Source organism: Talaromyces atroroseus (assembly GCF_001907595.1).
Source record: "Talaromyces atroroseus strain IBT 11181 chromosome Unknown scaffold_3, whole genome shotgun sequence".
NCBI lineage: Eukaryota > Fungi > Ascomycota > Eurotiomycetes > Eurotiales > Trichocomaceae > Talaromyces > Talaromyces atroroseus.
In genome coordinates this window covers 1,936,410-1,961,644 of record NW_017971435.1, presented here as the reverse complement: position 1 = coordinate 1,961,644, position 25,235 = coordinate 1,936,410, and the positions used below count along the sequence as shown (strand labels likewise).

General features: G+C 44.8%; 6 protein-coding genes across 6 annotated transcripts, besides 2 other annotated features; 3 read left to right on the top strand and 3 right to left on the bottom strand.

Annotated features, from left to right (window-relative positions):
• Nucleotides 1-101: 101 nt before the first annotated feature.
• UA08_03705 (putative alpha-L-arabinofuranosidase A) lies at nt 102-2,446 on the top strand (the record flags this gene model as incomplete). The annotated part of the gene is made up of 8 exons (XM_020266035.1): nt 102-239; nt 309-823; nt 894-977; nt 1,027-1,115; nt 1,170-1,202; nt 1,259-1,398; nt 1,455-1,961; nt 2,060-2,446. The coding sequence occupies 8 exons, from the start codon at nt 102-104 to the stop codon at nt 2,444-2,446; spliced, it is 1,893 nt and encodes a 630-aa protein (XP_020121495.1).
• Nucleotides 2,447-2,883: 437 nt separating this feature from the next.
• Nucleotides 2,884-4,573, top strand: UA08_03704 (hypothetical protein; the record flags this gene model as incomplete). The annotated part of the gene is made up of 4 exons (XM_020266034.1): nt 2,884-3,193; nt 3,301-3,393; nt 3,514-3,790; nt 3,844-4,573. 4 exons carry the CDS (start codon nt 2,884-2,886, stop codon nt 4,571-4,573), a joined length of 1,410 nt encoding a protein of 469 aa, XP_020121492.1.
• A 199-nt stretch (nt 4,574-4,772) lies between these two features.
• UA08_03703 (hypothetical protein) lies at nt 4,773-5,877 on the bottom strand (the record flags this gene model as incomplete). Its single annotated transcript, XM_020266033.1, has 3 exons — nt 4,773-4,899; nt 4,959-5,234; nt 5,297-5,877. 3 exons carry the CDS (start codon nt 5,875-5,877, stop codon nt 4,773-4,775), a joined length of 984 nt encoding a protein of 327 aa, XP_020121493.1.
• Nucleotides 5,878-6,662: 785 nt separating this feature from the next.
• On the top strand, nt 6,663-8,311 carry UA08_03702 (hypothetical protein; the record flags this gene model as incomplete). The annotated part of the gene is made up of 7 exons (XM_020266031.1): nt 6,663-6,755; nt 6,849-6,951; nt 7,031-7,229; nt 7,365-7,611; nt 7,684-7,754; nt 7,843-7,970; nt 8,031-8,311. 7 exons carry the CDS (start codon nt 6,663-6,665, stop codon nt 8,309-8,311), a joined length of 1,122 nt encoding a protein of 373 aa, XP_020121498.1.
• A 389-nt stretch (nt 8,312-8,700) lies between these two features.
• Nucleotides 8,701-15,085, bottom strand: UA08_03701 (hypothetical protein; the record flags this gene model as incomplete). The annotated part of the gene is made up of 4 exons (XM_020266030.1): nt 8,701-13,814; nt 13,879-14,157; nt 14,229-14,568; nt 14,627-15,085. The coding sequence occupies 4 exons, from the start codon at nt 15,083-15,085 to the stop codon at nt 8,701-8,703; spliced, it is 6,192 nt and encodes a 2,063-aa protein (XP_020121499.1).
• Nucleotides 15,086-18,259: 3,174 nt separating this feature from the next.
• Nucleotides 18,260-18,297: a repeat region (Identified by RepeatMasker using a combination of RepBase library and repeat library created with RepeatScout).
• Nucleotides 18,270-18,606: a repeat region (Identified by RepeatMasker using a combination of RepBase library and repeat library created with RepeatScout).
• A 3,170-nt stretch (nt 18,607-21,776) lies between these two features.
• On the bottom strand, nt 21,777-24,210 carry UA08_03700 (Dihydroxyacetone synthase; the record flags this gene model as incomplete). Its single annotated transcript, XM_020266029.1, has 6 exons — nt 21,777-22,514; nt 22,572-22,733; nt 22,799-23,431; nt 23,486-23,793; nt 23,857-23,966; nt 24,044-24,210. The coding sequence occupies 6 exons, from the start codon at nt 24,208-24,210 to the stop codon at nt 21,777-21,779; spliced, it is 2,118 nt and encodes a 705-aa protein (XP_020121496.1).
• Nucleotides 24,211-25,235: the final 1,025 nt, after the last annotated feature.

The window sequence follows — 25,235 nt, the reverse complement described above, 5'->3', positions numbered from 1 at the left end:
AAGATAATAACAACAACGATTCCTCCTTTTGAGAGAAGAGGACCAAGCTATTCTTACATATATGCTTTAGTGTCATTTATTGGCACTTGCGTCTCGTAAAAATGATGGGCGTCAGCATTCTCTATTCTCTCGCGCTACTTTCGAGTGCATTAAGCCCAGTAGCTTTAGGGGTTACTTTGACTGTCTCAAAGACTGGTGGTAATGCCTCGAGCCCATTGCTCTATGGGGTAATGTTTGAAGTACGTTCATTTCTGACAAAAAAAAAAAAAATGGTTTTCGATGCACATGTCTCAGAAATGAATCAACAGGATATTAACAACTCTGGCGACGGTGGTATTCATGGCCAAGTGCTCAAAAACAATGGCTTCCAAGGGGATAATCCAGGATTGACCGCTTACGCCGCTGTCGGTAATGTAACTCTGTCTCAGGATACATCTAATCCTCTGAGTTCAGCTATCACCTCCTCACTCAAGGTCTCCGTCCCGTCTGGAGCCACGGGATTTATGGGATTTGCGAATACAGGATACAACGGAGTACCCGTCTTGAAAGCGACATACGCCAATTATTTCTGGATGAAAGGAACGTACTCCGGTGTCATCACTGTGAGACTTGTGGGCTCGGAAAGCGACATTGTGTACGCTTCACAAAATATCACCGTCAATAGTAACTCTTCGGCATTTTCTTATTACGAAACCTCGTTTTCATCAGCCGAGTCTCCAGATGGCAACAATGAATGGCAGCTGCTCTTTGACGCTGCGGAGGTTGCAGGTAGCTCCTTAAATTTTGGATTAGTCCAACTGTTTCCTCCAACTTACAACGATAGGTAGGCCAAAGGCTATCTACTAATCATTAGCGGATTGCTAGAGTTCGACATTTACACTGACATTTGGCAGATATAACGGTTTACGAGATGACGTGGCCAGTTTTATGGCAGATATTCAACCATCCTTCTTGCGTTTCCCAGGAGGAAACAATCTGTATGAAAATGCAACTACATCGTTTGACATTTGAACAAGTTCCTGATAGTTTGTCTTCCAGGGAAGGTGCCTCTACTAGTAACCGTTGGAAGTGGAATGAAACAATTGGACCTGTAGTTGATCGCCCTGGACGAGAAGGTGAGTGATTGCTCTCTGCGTGATATGATGAGGATTGGCTAATGAATCTTTCAGGAGATTGGGGGTATCCCAATACTGATGCTCTAGGTACCAAACACACTCCGCTATGATTATTGATATTAGCTTTTACTGATTTGTTTCAGGCCTAGACGAGTATTTGTATTGGTGTGAAGATATGGGCTTGACACCTATTTTGGCAGTGTGGGACGGGCACAGCTTTGGAGAGATTGTATCTGGGTCAGATCTTGACCCATATGTGGACGATATTCTCGACGAACTTGAAGTGAGCTACTTAAATGGATGGCTATATCATGGCTTACTGACGGTGGTCAAATATAGTACGTTTTAGGTGACGTAAGCACACCGTACGGTGCTCTTCGTGCTAAAAATGGCCGTACCGATCCATGGCCTGTGAAATATATCGAAGTTGGCAATGAAGATAACCTCTCAGAAGGTTGTGACACATACGCATCTCGCTTCACCCAGATCTATGATGCAATCCATGCACAGTATCCCAATTTAACATTAATCGCATCTACAACGGACTCGAGCTGTTTGCCATCAACCCTACCGCCTGGGGTGTGGACTGATATTCATTATTACGAGACTCCCGATGAATTTGTTTCATTATTCAATGAGTGGGACAATTGGTCACGAGATAGACCCATATTTGTTGGAGAATATGCTAGCACTACTGGAAATGACGGTAGTACAACATATTGGAGCAACATGCAAGGCAGCTGCAGCGAGGCTGTCTACATGATTGGGCTGGAGCGCAACAGTGATATTGTGAAGGCGGCTAGTTTTGCACCTGTCCTCGAACATTTTGACTTGGCTGAGTGGTCGGTAAGCATTCCCCTGTCGAAAATGAACTATTTCACGCATGGGCCATTGGCCATGTTGATTTTATTTTGCATATTCCTTTTCTAAGATAATGATAACAGCCCGACCTGTACGGACTGGACTCTTCACCAGGCTCGTTGACAGGTTCTACATCGTATTATGTCCAAAAGATGTTTTCCACTAACAGGGGCACGGCAATTCTCCCCGTGACATCCGATACTGGGTTTGGTCCGGTATACTGGGTTGCCTCGGTGGCCGGATCGACCTACTACGTCAAGTTGGCCAATTATGGGTCTTCTGCGGAGACAGTTACAGTTGAAATCGAGGGCACCAGCTCCGGCAAGTTAGAAATGCTCTCTGGGGGTGAATTTATTAGCAATTATCCACACAATGTGTCCATCAGCACGCAGACTAGCGACGTTTCAGGGAGTGGCAGTTTCACCATTAGCCTACCTGCCTGGGCAGTTGGAGTACTCGCTGTATCTTGAAGTAAGTATATCTATAAGGACTCCATAAGGACACCTATTTGCACCAACTCTTTGTTCGTGTCTTTCAAATATCCATACCACTAAATGTACGCTTTGGCGTCACTACTTGTATGTGTTACTTTATGAACCCATTTTCAAGCATGTGAACAGGGCAAGAAATCAACAATAAGTAGATTCATGGATACTTACAGATAGGAGTGAGAAGGCTAGCTGCTTCAACGACTGGTTAAACCGTCATACATCACAAATTAGGTTTAGGGCTGTGGTTCTGACGGTGGCGTTACCTCCGTTACCTCCGAGCACTAGTAAAGATTCAACGCGCCGCTGGCGACGATAACTAATGAAACAGGACCGGCTCTTGCTTTACTACTACACTATTCTAAAGACGTTACTGTCTAGCCTGCTTCGTCGACTAGAGCTAGACGATATTTCTAATTATGCCGTTCGAATTCATAGACAACAACGCGCGCATCGACAGCATCGCCAGAAAGCGCATCCGCAAGCTGGCCGCCACGGGGAAGAACGCTGGAAAGACCGTCGTGCGCCCGTCTAAAATCAAGGCATTTAAAGAGCAAGCTAGACACCCAACAATCTTGACAAGATTAGAGGAAAGAACATCGGAAAACCCGCAAAAAACTGTATCGGAGGATCCGGTTCTTACAGTTGAGCGACAGATTGGCGATGTCCTATGCTTTCTGTCTTCATCAACCAAGCTGAGCCCGACATCCCAAGTTCTTGCTAAAAGAGGTTAGTTAACGTTATTACAAATACGTATTCACTTGCAAGCATAGCTTCTACGTGGATTTTCTGTTGACAGTTCGATGTTGGCTGTGCAGCCATCTACTTCATAACAGGCCCTCGCCACTCACCTGAGCTAAACTCCATTTTTCAAACCGACACCAGTCTCGGCTCGACATGGGTGAAGCTTATCTTTGAGAACGAGGCTTGTAAGTCACAATCAACCCTTCAATGTCCTATACACTTGGAGTCATCTCTCCCTCTAACCACCTGAACCCAAATATATCCACGAGCAGTTTTACATTGCTCTATAGCTTTGAGTATGTCAGTTATAAGCAGCCATACTGCAAACCGAGATGATTCCAGAGAAGCGATTCATCACTTGTGTCACACATTTCGCATGGTCAATGAACAACTGTCCGAAAACGGGGTTGTTTCCGTTTCTACGATCGCTACTGTGATGATGTTGGCTCAATATGAGCGACATCAGAGCCAACATTATGAAGGTCTCGTGCATATGAACGGACTTCAACGATTAATAAATCTACGAGGCGGTATCCTCGAGATCAAAAAGGATCTGCCTATATTAACACAAAAAATATTTAGGTAATGCGTCCTGAAAGCTACTACGCCATTGAATATTGACAGATGTTTTGTAGGATCGACCTTGACTACGCTTTATACATGGGCACAACAACAATGTTCCGTGTTGAGCATCTCATGTCAAGCGATTTGTTTCTTACCGCAGTTGGAGCTAATTCATCTAATTTCGAAGGATCAGACCGGCCCGAATATAAGGAGCTTTTTGGATATTTGGCTCCGGATCTCTATGAGCTATTGATTGATACGACGACTCTTTCCGGGCGAATCAATTATGCAAGCACCACGAAGCTGACGAAACTCAACCCTTATGCATTCAACGCAACAATCATCTTTCTTGGATATCGCGTACTTGAGATTAGCTCACTCAGTATGTCCTGTCAGCTAAGTCAGATTGAAAATGCTGTTCATCTGGGCATCGCGATGTTTGTGACAACCTTTATGAACAAGCTTGATAGAAGAATGCCGGACATGCCATTTTTAGCCGAATCATTGCGCTCACTTGTCAAGTGTAGCTTTGACAACGATAAATCAGTTCTGCTGTGGATCCTTTTGCTTGGGGAAGTTTCTGTTCTGACCTATGACGACCGTGACTGGCTACTTCCAATGGTAGCACAAGTGGCTCAGGAATTGGATTTGGTCACTTGGGGCGATGTTTTGACAGTGCTAAGCAAATTACCATGGATATATGCTCTTTACAACAAGCCAGCCCAAGCACTTTGGTATGATATTTCATTCATATATATGCAGCCAGACAATTATCCAACATCAATCCCTACTGGCAAATGAGATTAGCAGGAAAAAAAGTTCTGGCACTTTCTTTTTTGGACTACATAACTTGTGGAAGGCGAACTGCAAAAGTATGGAATAATTGTTATGCGGACTGAGAATCACGACTACAAAACTTGGACGGAGATATCTATGTCGTGATCGTCACATTTGACAAACTTTGTTCGCCTCAGCGTGAAATGAATAGCTGCAAGATGCTCTACTCTTCTTCAACAAATTCCATACATCCCGGTGAGATCAACTCCAGTTCTTCGGCGATGGCGCTCCAAACCAATTCCTGTGTTTTCTTCCCTGCCTCATCCGTCACCCATGAAGGTACTTTGTATCTTTATGCGAGAGCCAGATCAGTATAATAAGTTCTAGCGGATGATTGGCTACAACTCACTCAGCAATCTCACAGGATGAAAGATAACATCCATGGCTTTCTTTTCCTCCAACAGCACCATGCAGAAGTGTTCTGCTTCCAACCTCCGCAGTGCGTCCGTAGCTTGCGTGCAGTTTTGCAAGCTGTTGCCGGAATTCTGGTGATGCATTTCGGGAGAGTTCCGTCTTGCACAAGCCGGGATTAACAAGGTTAATCACAACTCCGCTCCGAGAAACAGGAACCAAGCTGGCAAGCTGGCGCACAAATAAAACCTCCAAAAGCTTGCTGAGAGGGTATCTAGAAGGTATTAAATGAATGAACAAGTTGAAAGACATGGGAATGGGGGTTTCAATACTGACATTGCCCTTCCGATATCCTCTTTATCCATCTTCACCAGCGGGTCATCCCTCAACTCGTTCCATTTCGCCTGAATATCAAAGGCTGTGCCACTAGTGACGATAGTTAAATGAGGAGTTATGCCAAACGCTCGTGCACTTTCTCTCAGTTTAGAGAAAAGCAATACCCCCAGCAAAAATGTGCCGAAAACATTAACTGTTAGGCACAAAGAACGTCCCTCAGCCTTGTCATGGTCGGTGGCAACAGCAGCGTTTTCAATCACTGCGTCAATGCGATCCAGCTTCGCAATTGCTTTACTGGCAAATGCTTTGACAGAGTCATAGCTGGAAAGATCGAGAGCCCAAACTTCAGCATTTTCCTCCTTCCCAGTTTCCTTCACAATGTTGGCCAAGGCAGTCTTACCCGCGGTCAAATTACGCACTGCCAGAATGACTCTCGCAGCCCCGAGGGCTACAAGATGTTTGGCTGCCTCGTAACCAAGCCCCGTATTAGCTCCAGTGACTATATACGTTCTACCAATACAAGACTCGGCTGTGACAAGGAGTGGAAGGTCTTGGAGTTGAGTAGCAACTGCGTCGGTCATGATTGCCAGGGGTAGGGGGTATTCTCTTAGCTAGGTGTATAGTGACGAAGAAATTCAAGGCGAAGTTTGAAATGAACTCTTATAGGTATGAAGATAGCAGTATCTGAGGTTGTGTTTTTGTACAGATCTTTGGAAATTGCGAGAGATATTTATACTTGCTATGTACCCCGTAAGGGTACGTCTGGCAAAGCGCAAACAGTCCATGAGAGTACGAATTGCACCGGATATAACTAATTCCCGAGCAGTGTCTGCTGTAAACTCCGGACTTGAAGACAATATTTACTTGGTATAGCTTCAATATGCATTATTTCAGGTATTGAGGTCTATTTGTCCAATGGGAGAGAAATTGCCTAAAATAGAATAGTCGGATCGAGGAATCTCCCTTGATGTCCCCACCATCTTCGTAAGAAGCCAATAAGAGACCATTTTCTCAAAACAGTTTAATGCAAGTACCGCTTTGGGTCTGGTCTGTACCTGATGGAGATTTTAGATTGGAGATGGATATCTTGATTGGCTCATCGGTAAATGGCCTTCTATTTCGGGAAAAGCCGATCAATCAAGCGGGGCTCATAATCAAACTGTAGCCACCTGGAGTTTCCAAAGAGTGTCTCTGATTGGCGCAATGTCGTGCTCAACGGAGAGAATGAGGAAATTCGTCAGTCTTGAGGAAACGGGAACATAACACTTATAAGTTAGCCAGCGACACCCATGGTGGCTGCACCGTGGCCAGAGCGTTGAAATGCAAGGAAGTACGAGCGAAGAATAAAACGTCCCCGCCACTGGTCATGCCGAAAGCAGTTAGCACCGAGGAAGTGAAAGCGCCTGCAGATGCTGTCGTTGACCAGCTGAGAGCCAAACTAGGGCTTGTAAACAAGCAGGTTGGTAACTTTTCCCGTCTTTGCCCTTTGTTTTATTTAACGAGTCGCTCGTGTACATATAAGCTGGGTTCGCTGCTTACTTATAATGCCAAGATTTGGTCCAACCCAGAGACTGCATATGAAGAGCATAATATTCACGATGCCCTTTGTGATTTCTTAGAGAATGAGGGATTCCAAGTCACCCGGCATGCCTTAGGTCTGGAAACTTCATTTGACCCGTAGTGGTTCAGGCGGACCCCTCGTTAATTTCAACGCTGAATATGACGCGCTGCCAGGGATCGGTCATGCCTGCGGTCACAATTTGATTGCCAGCAGTAGTATTGCTGCCTTTATAGCACTGTCAACAGTATTGAAAAGGTTTGGTATGCCCGGCAGAACGCAGCTACTGGGGACTCCAGCCGAAGAAAATGGCGGCGGTAAAGCCAAGCTGATTGAAAATGGTGCTTACCAAAGGGCCGATGTCTCGTTGATGGGGTAAGCGGAAATGGGCAACCTCCCCCGTGTTTTAACTTCTGACATTATTCACAAAAATAATACTCGACGTAATGCAAAATAATGCCAAATCAGTGTTACGTTTAAAACAGCCCGCTAATGAATGTCTTGGTGTAGTCATGCTGGTCCGACACGGATCTTCCCGGAACTGGAATCAGATGGGATCGCGGGTCTGTTAGTCAATGCTCGCAAAGAATTCACTTGCGAATTCATTGGCAAAAGTGCTCATGCAGGCGGAAATCCATGGACTCGACTCAATGCATTGGACGCATTGGTGACGTCTTATAATAACGTCGCCGTTCTTCGTCAGCAAATCCAACCAGATGACCGTATTCATTGTGCCTTTTTAGATACTCCAAAAGATGTCAGTATAATTCCATATTAAACGAAGGCATTGTGGCAAGTTAGAAGCCCGACATTGACAGGCCTAAATCAGTTAGTGCCTCGTGTTCGAAACTGCATAGAAGCCGCCGCTCTTGCAACCGGTTGCAAGGTTAATCTTATGGAGTACGTAAATTCTGATTTTCCGGGAGCGCTCTAACATGTTCTCCTTCAAGGGAAACATTATACCAAATCACTGAATCATTATGTATAGGGACCAGCTCTATGCTGATATTGAAATCAATGAGACGCTGTGTGAACGGTATCAATTCCACATGTCTAAGTACGGACGCAATGTGACCAAGAATTTTCCCAAATTCCTAGCAGGGTCATCGAATGTTGGTTAGTTTAACGCCTTGAAGATTTTCTTCTGTATTGCTGTGCTGAAATCCACAAAACTAGGAAATGTGAGCTACATTATGCCCACTATTCATCCAATGTTCTCCATTCATGCTCCAGATGGTTCTTTCCCACATAACCCTTCCTTTGAGACTGCTCCTGGAACTGACGTCGCGTTTGAAGAGGCTTTGGTTGTGGGGAAATTATTGGCATTAATCGGTTGGGATGTGCTTACTGACAATGATCTATTGCAACGTGCAAAGTATCAATGGAAGCAAGCAACATCTGAAAATCAGACCGTGTCAAGACACCTAGGTAGCAATACCTTGAGTGACTTACTATAATGCCGTGCCCAGCGAAAAAAATTTGTAGTATTATAATGGTAATACGTATTGAGGAAAGTTACAGGAATTTAGAGACGCAGAGTATTATTAGGTGTTTTCGTAGTGCTTTCAAATTGAGCAAAGATGCAGAAGACACATTGACATGACATAAGAAAGCAAGCATTGATGGGCAACGACATTCCTTGCAGGTCAATGACGAAACGAAATGAAATCAAGAATGGATAGAAAACTATAAAAAGAAAGAGCAGAAAAGAAAACGAAAAAGATAGATGTGCCAGCGGGCAAAAGAATTTCCACAGAGAAATATTGATATCTCTCGTACCTGATTCCAGCGAATGCACGTGTTAGTGAAAATAGCGCGAGGTATAGAAGTCTACACACTTGGCTATTTATAGTTCCACGTCTGCATGTACCCCATTAAGGCTTCGTGCGTCAACAATCTCCCAGTTCTTGATACCAGTATCCAAAAGATCATCGTTACTCTCAGCCTTTCCTGAGCCAAAATTCTTTGGCGTCCACTTCTCCACACCCTCAACGCCATTGAGGTCCTCCTTGAATTCCCGGAAGATGTCGGCGTTGAGCCGCTCGAACTCACTGTAGTCCTTTGGCCAATCACCCAAGCGTTCGATAGCAAGCTTAAGGAGAGCCAAATGTTGGCGAACGTGTTCTCCCTCAGTCCAGGTACTGTGGACAACATTGCCCAATTCCAGGGAGTACGTGGACCCATCCAAACTCAAACTCATGTCACCGCCTTCGAGTTCAGCATAGGATGGATCGCTGAAGACACGCAGTATATTTTCATGTACGACGGCAGCCTTTTTGTAATACCGATGAGCAATCTCCTGGCCGGACTTTTGACTCTGGTACCGCTGAGCGACGCTAGTGTACAGCTGCGAGAGGAGAACAGACATCTCCAATGTGCTGGGATGTCTAGGTCCATGCACGCGGCGGCAATTGTAAACGATATCCTCAGCAAGACGAAGAGCTGCCAATACCTCTCCAGCAATGTAGCGGACCAGAATAAAGCGGCGCCCAAGAGCAAATGTGACTGACGGTTGCCATGAACGCTGTGCTTCACGGCTGTTCCAGAGCAAGGTGAGCAACCATGCAAGAGACTTGTAGTCTTGCTGCTCTCCAAGCAGGGCAATCAGGTTGTTCAGATGCCCAAGGCTGAGTTGGGTCAGGTTGATATTCAGCTCTTTAACGACCTTCAGGACATCTTGCAAAATGAATGATGAAGTTTTGAGTAACTTCGCTTGAGCAGTCTCATTAGTTTGCGGGATTCCGCGGCCGGCGACAGTGACAGCCAGCCGGAAAACGAGTGTGACAATTGAAGCACTCCGATACGACTCGTGAGCCGAGATATAACGGAAAGCAGCCAGGGCAAGGTCAGACGCTACGTCGAATTTCTTGTCTGCAATTAATTGCTGTGTACGTCTTTCGCTCGCGATACCCACGGAGCGAATGAAGTTGTGCGTGCCACGAGTGCTAAAATAGTTCAGCAGAGTGAGTGTGAAGATTCTCACCTGAGCTATTTCAGTCAATTTAACTCGTTTTCCATCTGTAGCGAGGAAGTAGTTAACAAAATCGTCGTACACTCGGGTTGCGCTTGCATGGCGTTCGCGAGAGAGCAGGAATGCATGCAAACGTGCAGCAGTAAACGTTATGGTTTGTAAAGTGGTATTCGTTGACTTCAGCTGACTTCGGTATTCCTCGAAGTAGACATACTCAGTGGTCAAAGAGGAGAATATCTCATTCAGAGTCACAGAGGTGTTTTGACGCAGGTTATATTCGAGTTGGGCCAAGAAAACCAAGCTCTGGCGCTCCTTCGAAGTAAGGTCGAAGTTGACTGACTTGACATTGGACGTATCCTTCGTAACAATTTGGCGGTAGATCTCCTGCGAAAGTTCGGTGGCCTTTTGGATCTGGTTAGATGCAATGTAACTAGACGCAATGGCCGTTGCACTGGAGACAAGTCGTGTGGACGATGTTTCAGTAGATAGAATCTGTATAGAAGCTTCCTTGAGTTCCTTTAGAACTGTTTCCGTCTCGTTACGCTTGGAGTAAAATGAGACCATCTCCTGCATTTTAGAGAGCGATTCTTCGTGAGCCCAGCCGTGACTCTGTCGTACGGTCGTGATGCGCCGCTTCAGAACGGAAACTGCGCGATCGACTTGAGCAGATGAAACAGACTCCGATTTGGTGGACGTGACAATGGCAGCCTGTTCTTCATAAATAGCATCCAATGTGGCGGTGATCTCCTGATAATCGATCTCCTTTGACTTGACTTTGAGAAGCTCCTCGTACAAATGAATAGCTTCAATCTCAAGTCGCTTGGATTCTTGACAGAGTTTTGCCAGGGTCAATGTAGCTTGAATAGTAATGGAAGCAGTGGCACTGAAAATAGCCTTGACCTTCGTTTGGTATTCTACCGTGATTTTATGGATGACGGCGAAGTCACTTTGGATCGCGCGAAGAGAGTGCGTGTATCGTGTGAAGAATGTTTTGACAAACTCCTGATCCTCAAACTTTGGGCTTACTTTCGGCTGTTGTAGGAAAGTATTGAAAAGAATCCTGTAGTAAGGTACCGCATCGGAGTATCGCCCTTGGGTCCATAGCTCTGTAGCCACAATGACAAGAGGCTCAAAAGCCTCGGGGTGGGAGATGTCTGAGTCCTTGTTGATTGCAGTAACAATCTGACGGTAGTAGTCAACAAATATCGGACGTGGTCGAGTGAGATCTGCGAGAGCCCACAGATTGGTGATTACCAGTGGATTATGAAGACCATATTGGCTAATATAATCACTAAGCAATTCCTGACGGAGGGTGATCACCTTGTCTGTCTGAGATGTACGCTCAAAGAATCGCAGGAGTTCTGAGGTAATTCGGTCAAGCAGCTTGTCGCCAACCGGGCGACCAGATCTTACGGCACGATAGACTCTGGTACGAATATCTTCTTCCTTTCCAAGACGACGACGTGAGTGGTAACACAGGCTCAAGCGCTCGGCTAGCTCAACGCAGTGGTCAACATGCTTGCTTGGAAGCGTCACATCTTGAAGGGAGGGGGCAAATAGAGTTGGCCAGATGCCTTGCAAAACTCGCTTGATCAGACGGGTAGCATCATGCCACCGATGCTGTGAAGTATATCTTTCAAATAAAGTTGATGCCGCAGTGATGGATGTTTGATCTATAGTGGTAATTGAGGATGAAGCTTCGTAAACAATTTCTTCCAAAGTAGTTTCAGACGTAACCGAAGAAGACGAGGACATGACTTGCATCACCTCCTTAGAGGTTGACTGGATACTCTGCTGAACCTCTTTATAGGTCGTTGTCTGTGTCCGGTTGGTACTTTCATAGTACTGCGAGCATCGCTTGTAGACAGAAAGAGCAACGCTCGACAAGCCTACTGTCTTCATGACTTTAGCAATCTCAGTCATATAAGAAATAGACTTTTCAGTCGCGACGCTTGTTTGTTCATATTCCTTCCATGTGGTAGTCAGCAGCGAGGAAGCTTCAAATTCTCGTTTTTGTGTCTTCAAGAATTTCGAATATGCCAAGACAGCCTGGTATTTCTTCTCTTCCCACTCAGAAGAGTAATGCGTGCGAGACTCTTTGCTTGCTCGTTGCCAAATTTCAACATATGTTCGCTCTGCAAGCTGGTGGTGGCCCTCAGCCGCATACTTTTCAGCTTTTTGCAAGTGAGCTTGGAAGTCATAAGACTCTTCAATTAGCTCATCTTCTTCTACCGCATCTAGGAGTAGAGTTGTCCCGGTCTCTACCTCGGCTTTGGTGACATGGCCTTTAAGGTGCACCTGCAAGCTACCATTGATGTCACGCGCCTCTTGGGAGTCTGCACCGTATTGCTTGATGGTGGCTGTTCTTAATGACAGAAAGATTTCCCTTGCTTTAGTTTCTTCTTTGACAAGTTGATAGTGTTCCGCCAACTGAGTCAAAGTTGAGATCACGATCTCAGAAGTTACGCCGTAGTGAGCCTTGTACGCTTCCACAAGTAACACCAGTATTTCCTCCCTCCTAGTCATGATTTCCGTCTTGGTCTCAGTGATCGTCTCTGCAGTGACCTCCAAAAATAGACTGGCGACCTGACTGGTTATGATATGCTGGGGGTTGAGAACGGTGCGACTGATAGCGGTAGCCTCATAAAGTAAGTTGCCGGCTTCTGGGTAGAGTTTGATTTGACGGTAGAATAGGGCTAGCGTTATAATTGACTGCAGAGTAGCGAGATGGTTGGGTGTGAGGATATTACGAGTCAAAGTAGTGACGGTCGTGTACCATGGTAGAAGAACAGGAATAGGTTTGTGTTCCCAGATGGTTTGCTGTAAAAGAAAGAATGTCGTAGTTGTGGGCAATAGCTTCCCAAATTCCTTAGCTGCCCCAACTTCGCCATCTTTAATGAAGGCGGTAGTTTGGCGGAAATGCGAGACCCAATAACGCAGAGCGAACTCCAGTAGAACATGCTTGTCAATGAGTTTGGTGGTTTCAAATTGATCAAGAGAAGTGAGAGAAGGCTCACGGTCCTCGTTGATTGCAAAGCGGGAATAAACAAAAAGCCTTCTTAGTAAGTCAGAGTGCCTGTCTTTTATATTTGGGAGAAGCTTTCCCTTGGAGAAGACCTCGACGACAGCCAACCGGATTTGGCCATGTCGGAGATACACATAGCCATCCTCAAGATACACCAATGAGTTTACCGGCTTCAAAAAGTGCAAAACGTCCATATTGCGTTCGGTGACCGTTGACTTGTCTAGTTGAATAGATAACAATGCCGAGAGCTCACGTTGGGACAAGGGACGGTCCACAGTAGCCAACCAGACCACTGCAAGCTTTGCTTCCTCGGTAAGATCTGGGAACTGCAGAATGCGCGTCACAAAGTCGATGATAGTTAACTTTCCAGTGGTCAAAGAACCAACGGCTTTCTGAAGGGCTTCGGCAGTAGTTTCATTCCGAGCGAGTCTGGCTGCCAACTTTGCCCAAAGAAAAGAGCCATTAGAAGCCTGTGCAATCTGTTCAACTAGGATCTCTTGTTCCGTCTCTGAGAGACTATTGAAGACCTGACTGGTCTCGAAGCCGTTGCGAACAACGGCTGAAATGTCATCGAATATGAGTTCAGGAGTAATATGTATGTTTGTCAAGTTGCCCGATGGTTTGAAATTCTGAGATCCAAGAACGATAAGTTTCAGATTGTTTGATTTGGCCGTAACTGTTTGAAGCCTTTCGAGTAGAGTTGACTCCGAGCCAGATATTTCATCGGCACCATCTACAATAATGACCAGAGGCTTCGCACCACGAAGAGGAGCCTCTAGAGAAGCCCCCAAGGCATCCCAGAGAATGTTTTCGTAATCATCAATACTGGTTACTTGCCGGCTACGGTCGTATGCGTTGGAAAGTATTTGGAATAGCTGGGTGTTACCAATACGCTTGTCGAAAAGCTGGCGAAGTATTGACTTCACGACTGCCTGAGGAGCCGTCTCCACGGGAATACGAGTATCTAAGTATTTATTTGTTAGTTTCATGATAACATAGCTAAATGTCTTTGATATCCATTCACTTACTAATTGGAATAAAAAGGGTATTGTAAGTGACACCTGCAATAGGGTGCTGGAGATGATCAACGATGACAGAAGCCAGGACTGTCTTTCCTGAACCTGGAGAACCGGAAATCGAAAGACCCTTAAGCTGCTGGCTTTTGAGAAAACGAGTCAAATAAGGGCTCAGCCAAAGGCATGTTAATTCTTCACGATCTTGCGCAAGATGAGACACGTTTTCTGCAACGTTTGACAGCACCCGGTCTTCGGGCGCCAACCACAGCTTGATGGATTTGACCTCAGATACTATGAGAAAGAAAATGGACAATCAGTATTGGTGCTCCAATCACATCAGGTAAGTTTACTATCAGGCTTACCACGTTCACCATCGAGGCCATCTTTCAGGAGTTGATGCTTCCACATTGCCTGGGAGATCTTCTCACATCGGCTTCGGAAGCTTTCAATCTGCCCCGAGAACGTGCCATAGATGTTCACGGAGATCGAAGCTTTGCTGAGCCCACGGAGAGCTTTGTGGAAGTGTGTGGACACACTGGCTACCAGTGTTACCAAGTCTGTCAAAGCCAGAACTAGCTGCTCTTTGATTTCTTGGGAAACACTAAATAACTCAGTTCGTTCAAGAAGATTAACCAGAATGAGTGAAGTGCTATAAAAGAAACCAAATGAAACCTTAAGGGCAGATGAATTCTCTTCGCCAAGCTGTTGAGCCATGATCAGCATCAATTGAATAGAAGAACATGGCACTGAGCCTACAAACCTCTAACAAAATCGCGCAATACCCATAAGCCAACTGAGCAGCCAAGTAGCTGTCTCCAGCGAAGTGCTCAATAGCCAAGTCAAAGGAATGCAAGCGCTCCACGAAAAGCTGGGCCCACGCCAGGACTTTGTCATAGCTGCTCCCTTCCGGGGGGATCTTACTCATCCGTTGATGGCGGATCCAGTCAAGTAGTGTAGCATGGTTCGCATTCATAAGCCGTGAAGATGTTGTCACGCCCAGTTCATCGCCGCTCCTACGTTTCAGGGAATAAACGACGTTGGAAATGTTCGAGGATTCACCGGCAGCTCCTAGCTTCCTAGACACTCTTCGCGAGGCTACAGAGCGGGCAGCACCATTGGAAATACTGTCCACATCGAGGAGGCCTCCTGAGACTCGCCTCCAATGCCCACCTGCAAGTCCCGGTGAGAGAGGTGTGTCTGCGTGTAAGGCTGGCGCCATTTTGCTCAATGTGGAATCGACGCGTGGGGGGGTCGGTGGTTGTTGTCTCTTGATTTGGCTTGGAGGTTTGGCAGAAACGGTAGCAGGAAGTTGTTGAGAGGAAGTTCGAATGATAGATTGTCTTGGTGAGGGAATCAACTTCGGGGGAGGAGACTCCGTTTCAGAACCTCCGATGCAGCACTTGCAGAACTTTAAACAAAACATTCAACTATTAGGGAGGGAAGAAAAAAGACTTGCCACATTAGGTCGTCGGGAATCGCTACTCTTATAAGTGCCCTCAGGGGCTATTAGTGTCTTGCAAGGTTACTCGCATGTGGTTCAATATCCGTCTGGACCTTTATACACTATTGACAGCGAGTGGGGCAGGAAGAGAGGTCTCGTAACGTATAGTAAACAATCCAAATATCCTGGCTTCAAGCTCCGTTTTTAGGTAGGATTGTCTTCTACTCTGTAATGGTATTGGTGGCAAGGTCCTCCCTGCTTGTATGCAATGAGCCTCGTGCTATGGGTTTGACTTTCCGGTTTTCTAATCTCCATGACCTGAAAAAATCATTACAAGTTTGTTTTATAGCAATTGATGCACGGCTATTGGTGTACGATCTTCTGTACTCGTGACGGAAAACCCCGTACATGAATGAGCACGGTGCAATTTGTCGCTGATCTTCTGTGCCATCGCACCGAGCCATTAGACGGGAGGACCGTGGAGATTAGGAAATACAGTGTCTAGCTTACGTTGCTTGGTTTTGCGCTTTAACAAGTGGCTATGAAGCCACAGTACGGACGAAAATCCTCGACGGCCTGTCAAAAGGCATGCAATGTGGAGACGAGAGCGTGTATTCCAAATTCGTCTCACGTTCCAGCTAAGCCGCGGCCGTCATCACTGGGTAGCTATGGCGGAGCATGCATGGTCTAACTCCCGTCGGAATGTGCAGCGTACACAATCATATAGTATAACGAATCTGAGACCCTCTGGGCACTGTGTGGCTGCCTGAGCCAGACAGCCAATGATTTTCTCTGTCAATTACTGCAGTCGACGAGTCACGAATGAAATACTGCATTTGCAAGGACCAGATAGCTATGGCGTTTCACAACTAGGAGAAATTGCGGGGGCTTCACTACGTTTTTTCGAGGCAACAATCGACACAGCTCGCATGAGGTCGTACTGGTCGGCAATAATTGAACATCCCATCCGGTCAGAGCCACTGAAAACTCATGCAGAGGTTAGCACAAGCTGCAGTTTTCAACCAGCCCAGAGAGGCCTCCACTGAGACCACCCCCTGTCCATGCAGCAAATATGGTGCAAATGGGTTCTTCCTTGCGAGGCGAAGTCTTATAGAGCCCGAGGGGCATACCAGGCAAGATATCTGACGCGGTGGAATATTCAATGGTATTTAATGGTCCGACTTATTGCTTGTGTAAAGGCTGTTAACATCGCTCTAGCAAAATGGGGGTTTAGAGACGCTGGCTGGACGAACAAGCAGCGTGTGGAGGAAGTAGACAGTAAAATAGCCCGGAGCGTCCGCCACTCCGAGACGATCCGCGGTCGCTCCAGGGCTAGATCTAGGCCTCTCCTTGTCTTATACTATGCTATCCTATGTCCGGAGTTCTCATGCGGCATGGTTCTTGTTGGCTGACATACACTACTTATGCCGCAGTCTACAACTAAAATTATATCATACAGTAGTATAGGATGTACTCTGGTCCACTGTTCGTTTCAAGATCTGTCCCCAAAATTTAGGCTAGTAGTTAGCGCCTATGGTTTAGGAATTGATTTAATCGCGTGTGTCATCCAGGGCCCAGAAGTCGAATGATGCCGGTGTTGCGAACTGTTGGTCCACACCCTTGGAGAATGGCTGGCGCAATGTTCGGAATGTCCCAGTAGCACGCACCAGAAGCGTAGGTTCTAAAATGCTCGAGGCGAGTTTCCGAGCCAGCTGCCCCCCCGGTCCAGTTTTAAATCAAAATCCTCCTCGGTAATAATACCTTGTTATAGTCTGCAATACGGATACGATACTTGTTGCGTGTGGCTGGCCGATAATGATGTTCCTGTTCTGGACCATATCCCGTGTCTTCTGTTATAACTATAGTTCCTTTAGACTTCCAGGATCTGTGTGCTCCGTACACTACCATAGGGCTTAAGGTCCCATTAGCATCAGTGGGGGTTGGCAAACACCTATGCGGTAGTCGGTCTTGCCGTGGATATCGTTTCCCCGTGGAATTAACATGAGCAATTCGCGCAGACAGATGGCCCTTCTTTAGCACGGCGTGTTCCGTACAGTGTACTCAAAATTCAGAATCGAGTTCGGCTGCTAGTCCATTACTACATACCATATCATTCCACAAGTACATGTTTCCTACAGGAGTTCCCATCAGAACATTCTCCATTCAGATATAGCTACTACTTAATGGTCGAGTTGCCGTGGTTTGGGCAAACGTGGGCTTTTTTTTGAGCTCACGGACGATGGCCATCAATGCTGCTTCTATGCGAGAGTATAAGCGGCTTTGGCGCTTCCCCAAACGTTATTCATATGCATGCAGGCTTGACGTCTACTTTCAACCATTTCGTAAAATACTACATCCATCCCTATCGGTGAGACATCCAATGCACGTCACGTATATTATGATATGTGAGTATGCGCTGTGATTCGAGGAATATCATCTAAATTTTGCATGGGTTCCACAGCATGGAGACACGTACAAACCAAATACGTACAACTATGAAATAGCCGAATTGAGATAGTAACACAACATGGGGAATATGCAGAACGGAATCCGGAGAGTAGTCTCCGCTTCTCAGCCAGCCACCACTGGTAGGGAGTTCCGAGAAAAAGTTTTAACGCCACGTAATTGACTTGAAAACATAGATGGGCTAACTACCAGAAAACAAGGTCTACTTGGAGAAGAGAGGGGATAATTTCTGATAGGAGCCAAGGCTCTGTGGAGAATAATAACGTAGCTGTGATGCATAAAATTATCAATGAATGGCACGTGAAGAGTTGAATGAGAATATTTGAGTGCATTATTGTTTTCCTAAACTTTTATATTATATGAAGCAATGGACTGCAGTCATCAGCAGTAAAGCAACTATTAGCCGAATACCTAGGTGGTCATTACCCTGTTCCTCGTTTTTCCAATTTAACGTTACAGAATACTTGTAATATGACTGATTGGCGTAAATAGCTAACGTATTTCCCGGGTAAACCGAACACCCGTAATCACCATACAAAACATTCTTTTTGACCCCCCTGTAAATTCCATAAATTTATGTGTAACTAGTACCTAAAATGGATTATACAGAATATTTATATAATTTTATTTTATATGATAAATTTTTAAAAGAATCTATTAAGTCAGTTTATAGAAATTAAGAACTACGCTAGTAATTATGGTATTTTTGAATACGAAGGGATTCTTAATCTTTTTTAAAAAATTTTAAAGCTAAAATTATATTTATTTATATTATAATATATATCTAGTTTACAGATATAGATTACGGGTGTTCGGTTTACCCGGCAAATACGTTACTTGCTAATACCATCACGAACTCAGGTCACCACGAAACCGCTTGGGCGACGCTCGGACTGTACGATTCTGTTCCGACGATGCTCTGCAAGTTTGTATTTGTATTTTGCTTACACTACGTTAGTGGGTACCAGTTTATCCCAAGGGCGTTCTTGCTCACGTAAGGTAATGCTGTTGTGAGTGCGACAACTGATCTCAGAAACTCTACAAATATGTGTAGATTGATATTCATCATGTTTATGGATGAACATCTATCAGCTCAAGTATAACTTTCCGAAAGCTGTACGATTAGTTTCACACTGGGAGGTTAAAGAGAGAAACGGGAAGCATATAAAAAATAGGTATAAGTTGATGATGTCTAAATAGCTTGCAATACACCAAAAACATTATAAGATTGATAAAATTAATGACCATACTGGCCTACGACACATTTATACAATCAAGTGCTCTATTCTATTGTCTAAATCTTATGGTCATATTCCACTAGGGTTCCTCTTGTTATTGTTATTTTATGATATTAAAACTATGACAGATGACTCGAACTTATTGTTTGCGGCCGATGAGATCTGTTGCGCAGATACAAGAGGATTTGCATCTTCTAGATGTAACTTTGTAGCTGCCTGCGAATGGCGTCAATAAGTCCTATGTGGTCAGTTGTTTGTAATTTGACCTATGAAATCACCTAGATTATATAGACTAATTTGCCTGATTAGAAAGGTCTGTAAGCTATTTGTGAATAGCCACATAGTTTTATACCTAGTATATGTCAGACTAAAGTAAATAAGATCTCCTTGTGTATCCGCTGTGGTAACTTAGTTTCAACTATCTAGAGTGAAGTGGTATATGGATCAAATGCAAGTAGCGAGTGCAGAAGCTAAACCTCTGTATGATTAGCCACTATAAAGTAGACAGGTAAACAAACTAAGTTCAATGCAACTAGGAACAAGGACTCACGATCCTATGTCACGCATGCATGAACTCTCAGAAAACGAAATGATATACTTTTCCATTTTCTGTAAGGCAGTGGATACTGAGCAACTCGAATTTTAGCTTGCATATATGAGTCATTATCCATTGATCGACATGATAAACCATAACTCCCAAACCCTAACACTTGTAGATAAATATCAGACTAAAGACAGAGTGACGGACAGCCTCGCACTTGGAAGCTAATGGATATTCAGATATTAAAATGTACATTTGATTTCCAGAATATCAAATATTTCAGAGAAGTTAGCAGTAATGAGGAATGGAATTCCCAAAAGAACATTGATTGTTGGCACTGATTGTGTTAATAACCTGTTTTTTATCAGATAGGAGTGGTCTACGGGTTTGAAACGTAATTGCATGTCCAGAAATCGAGACTTATGCGGCCCATATTACAATATTATCACTAGTCTTATCGAGGTTAAGCAAGTTCCATTAGTATATCACCTCGTAACCTGTCCCCCGTATGAATGGAACTACCATAATCACTGCTAAATATAAGAGATACATACACGGGCGCACTTTCTCCCAACACAGACCTAGCTTGCTATACCCAGAACGAAAACCTATACTCTAAGTACCTATGTAGCGACAGCCCTCCTCTCGTGACTAGAACCCTGGAAGCTGTTCATATAATGGCAAGGATTTGCCATTGTAGGGTTATCCTTATCCAAATGAAATATCGGGCTCTATCGCCGAGTTTTTTTTTTTTTTATTTTCTTGCTAGCCCTGCATCCACTGTCTGGACTTCTCTTCGTCTATAGAAGTTGCGAAAATCAGATCCTAATGCTTTTCTTACGACCTTGGCTACAGCATGTATCCTGTGATTACAGCCAACGGATAGCTATGATGAGACCAATTTTGAAAGATGGCACTATATGATTGCAGGCATTACATTGCATAATACTACAGTGCCTGATTTGACTAGTTTCCAAACTCTAAATCTATAGGTAGTAGTAGTCTTGAGTTTCTTACTACATGACTATTGCTGTATGATTTTATGCTTAATTCCATGTATTTCCCACCAAGTATGTAGATACATGTATAGGGTCGAATGATTAGTAGGTAGTTCTATGTAATCCATTGCATTTTAGGATACGTTAGCTACTTCTGCCTCCTGTCGAAGTATTCTATGCACGATTTCATATTTCGCCTGAGTGTTTAGAAAGTTGAAACAGGCAAAATTCAAATTAGTTGGCCGGCAACTTTTCTCAGCTAGTATTAAAGCTGTTACAATTTAATTTATCGGCAGATTTAGTGCGCAGAACCAGTCGTTTAATGGGGAACAAAAAGTATGATTAGCTTACTTCCTACGCAGCCCGAATGTAGTTAGCACATTGGAAAAGATGAAAGCTTACCCGTATTCAGTATGCTTAGGCAATACTCTTCGCCAAAGTTCTTTGAAGAATTGATTTAGGGATTAGAGTTTTTGTTTTGCAGATCTCGAGAAATTATTACTTATGATTGGCTGCAATTATGGTGTCGGTACGGGCCGAGCCGTCGCACCATAAGATAAATAAATAGGGTTCGGACGTGTTAAGGTTAATATGAAGTACACTGAAAACATGTGTCACACATGCGATCTTTGGTCATAGGACCCACAATGGATTAGTTCCATGAATAAAATCACCAAGAAAATTGAAAAAAGTAATAGCTGGAAAAGTTGCTTTAGAATGGCCCATGCCTAGAAGCGCCGTAGTGTACTCAAGAGCGATGCTCGAATACGACCCGCAATGTACATAGAACGCCAATCTTCTGTCAGATTCCCTATTTCACGGGTTGCGTTTGTATAATTTGTTCAGCTTCTACTCTACTCCTCAGTGTCCGCTTCTAGAATGAGGTGTGATACGGTATCCCAAGCATGCGTATTATGTCTAGAAGTCTGTGTAAATAGGTACTAAGTTTTTATTTCTGAGAGGTGCCTGAATTAAGTTTTCGAAAAGATTTTAGAATAACCACATATTTAAGTAATATATCTTAGATGTAGCACCCCAGTTTTCAATGGAACAGGCAATTTGTGAACCTTTGCGTCGGTGTCGTAGGTTCGTCTCCCCATTAAACCATACGAATGATGGAGGCCAACTCTACCGCACTGTTGGGGGGGGGAGGCTGGGGGGCTTTAAAACATCTTGTAACTCACGCATATCTGCAAATAGACCAGGATAGGTATCAAGAAAATCAATCATAGATGGTGGATCGGATTTAAATCTCTAAATTCCCCTCTGAGACTCTCGATACCGTGCTTTCGAACCTCCCCAACCAGCTTTGCAACCTCGGGAGAAATAATTTGTTCATTGAAACCGAAGTACTTGTAGGCTGCCGCACCGGGGAGAGAATGCCCAAAGGTACTCATTGAGAATCCCGCCTCGGCGTATCTTTCCCACCCGTTCACCGCATAAGCTTCAATAACCACTCTTGGGATGCCAGACTGATACTGTAAGACTTGTCGCTTATATTCAATGCTTTGCTGCTCAAACAAGCGTTGGCAGGGAAAGCTCACTACCCGGGCCTTGATGTTGAAATGTTCACGGAGTGTGTCTCTTGTCCGCACAGCAAAAACCATCTCTGCGCCAACACCAATCAAAGTTACGTCGGCTTGGGACTCCTCCAAGAATGTATAGGCACCGCGTTGAACCCCATCTCGTGATGAGTATTTTGGATATTGTTCCAGATTCTGCCGGGATAAGGATATGATGGTTGGTGTGGACGTTGCTCTGAACGCCGCAAAAAAGGCACCTGCTGTTTCTTCACTGTCACAAGGTCGAATGTAAAGGATATTGGGCATTGCACGATAAAGAGCTGGAAGGGCAATAGGCTGGTGAGTGGGACCGTCCTCTCCAGTCCCAATAGAGTCATGTGTGGCTATATGTATCTGCTGGAGGCCTTGAAGCGCACCCATTCGAACTGCTGGGGCGGCATACTGATTCTACTTAGCAAGCTTTGAGAAAAAATGTTCTGGTTCACATATCATACTCACTATGTAGAACATAAAAAAGCTTGACGTTATAGGAAGAATCGTGCCTTTGTTGAAAGCAGCCAATCCGTTTGATATAGCAGCCATAGCGTGTTCGCGAACGCCCCAGTGGATGTAACGCCCGGTATAGTCACCATTAATACCGCATTCTGTCTGCAGACCAGGCTGTATTCATTCACAAGTCAGTGGTTGAGTTTATTTCTGAAATAGTCGTAATATAAGTGTCTTACACGTTGGAAGTCAATCTTTCCCTCCCACGCCATGTTGACTGACGTCGTAAGGTCTGCAGTCCCAACCATGAGGTTCTGCAACTTCGATGCCAATGGGTTGCAACACAGCCCAGCTGATTTTCTGGATGCTGTTGGTGTTGTTGGAAAGTGCTCTTTTGGTGGAATTATTTCGGACCAGTCTCCCGTCATCTTGCCTTTCACTCTCAGAGTAAACTCACGATGCAAATCCGGGTACTCTTGAGAGTACGCATCCAACAAATACCTCCACTTCACTTCTAATGTCTTTCCTCTACCTACTGCTTCACGGAAAAAATTATACACCTTATCCGAAACGATGAAGGATTCCTCTGGGTTCAATCCGAATTTTATCTTGATATTTGCGACGTCTTCTGTTCCAAAAGCTGTGCCATGAGCCTTGGCATCTCCCGCAACTTTACTTCCTATACCAATTATCGTTTTGACGTTGATGAATGTCGGTTTTTCTTTACTGGATCGGGCATGATTTAATGCTGATACGATGCTCTCAACATCATAGCAACCGTCTTCGACCTGCAGTACGTCCCATCCGCATGCCCTCATCTTGGCATTGACATCCTCCGTGTTACAGATATCCACGCTGCCATCGCAAGTGATCTATGGAAACTTTGTCAGTTCTACTATTCCACATGCCAGCCATTCTTAACCTACCTGATTGTTATCATAAATGATAACGAGGTTGTTGAGTTGCCAATGACCCGCAAGCTGAATCGCCTCCAACGCGACACCCTCCTGAAGACAAGCATCTCCAATCATACACCAAGTCATATTGTTTACCAGCGGAAACCCGGGCTTGTTATAAACACTACCTAGGTGTTTCGTTGCCATGGCGAGACCAACAGCGTTGGCGACGCCTTGTCCAAGTGGACCCGTCGTCACTTCAACCCCATCAATTTCAATTTCTGGGTGGCCAGGACATGTTGAATCTGGCCGTGTTGAGTGATATGATTTGAGTTGGCCTATTGTCATAGTAGAGTAGCCCGTTAAATGAAGGAATACATATTGGAAAAGGCAAGTGTGACCATTGGAAAGAACGAAACGATCACGGTTGAAATATTGAGGATCCGAGGGTGAGTAATTCATGCAGTACTTCCAGAGGGCAATGCCAATTGCAGCCATACCCATTGCACCTCTAGAAAAGACCGTCAGCTTTCATTGATTTGAATTCACTCATTATTTGAAGTAATTGTGTGATTAGACAACGCATACCCAGGATGTCCACCTTTGTGTTGTTCACATAAGTCTGCTATGAGACATCGGATTGTTCGAAGAGAGTAATCAATTATTTCCCGCTCTTGGGTCGGCAAGGATGTCTGACGTTCGCTGCCATCGCGTACCACTGGGGTTTGAGGGGCGGTTCTTTTGTATTCAGGCATTATAAAGGCTTCACTTCAGACTAGCTATAGGTAACGAGGTATAACTGCTAGGCGAGCTTCAATTTGTGATTGTTGAAGATAATTTCCAGTCCTATATTGTTTTTATAGTTATCGTTTCCATCAGAATGCCCCAGTAACAGCATAACCAAGGGTTAATTCTAACTGGGTCCTGTAACGGCGGTTAGGCATTCCTGTTTGGGAACGACCACACTCCGATCGTCTGTGCCCTAAGGCGTCCTGTCGTAGTTTTATAAGCCATTCTGTAATACTTGCCAACACCCCGCAGACGTGGCAGATTGCTAAAGCAACTGACAGGATTGTGGGGGCATTTGCGTATGTACTGTGCAACTGATGTATGACTGTGTAGCGCGAGCTGCCCTTCCGCAAAGGGTATCTGTAACCACCGCAGTGCATATGGCCGTTGTTGGGTGATTACAATATAACACGGTAAAGTACGGCTGTTCGCCAGCTTGTTGCATATTCTTGAAAAGCCATACTACAAATACATATCATGGATTCCTCCGTTGTTACCGTGACTGAATTCGCGGTAGAGGCGCTCCCAGTCAAGCCTCAAACACAGCAGGCCGAAGAAATTCCGAGAGAACAACATAATATGACTATCCTCCCTGATACACTGCCTTTTCGAAATCCATCATTGCAAGTTACATCCGACCATAATATTAAAGCCGTTGAAGCTCCTGTTTACGAACCTGGCCGAGGACAGGCATTATTGCATGTCAAAGCGACCGGAATATGCGGGTACATTCCATTTTTGAACCCTATGCCTTAAGATATCCTGGCTAAATAGATGAGATAGATCAGATATTCATTTTTGGAGAACAGGTCGCATAGGCGAGCTCGTCTTCAAAGGAGACTGCATCATAGGCCATGAGGCTGCTGGCATTGTCCTCAAAGTCGGCAAAGACGTTGACAATCTAGAACCTGGTAGTTTTTTTTTTTTCCCTTTGTTTTTTCACCCCGATATATCCATGATGTTTAAGTCATATGATGCTGAGCATGCGAGT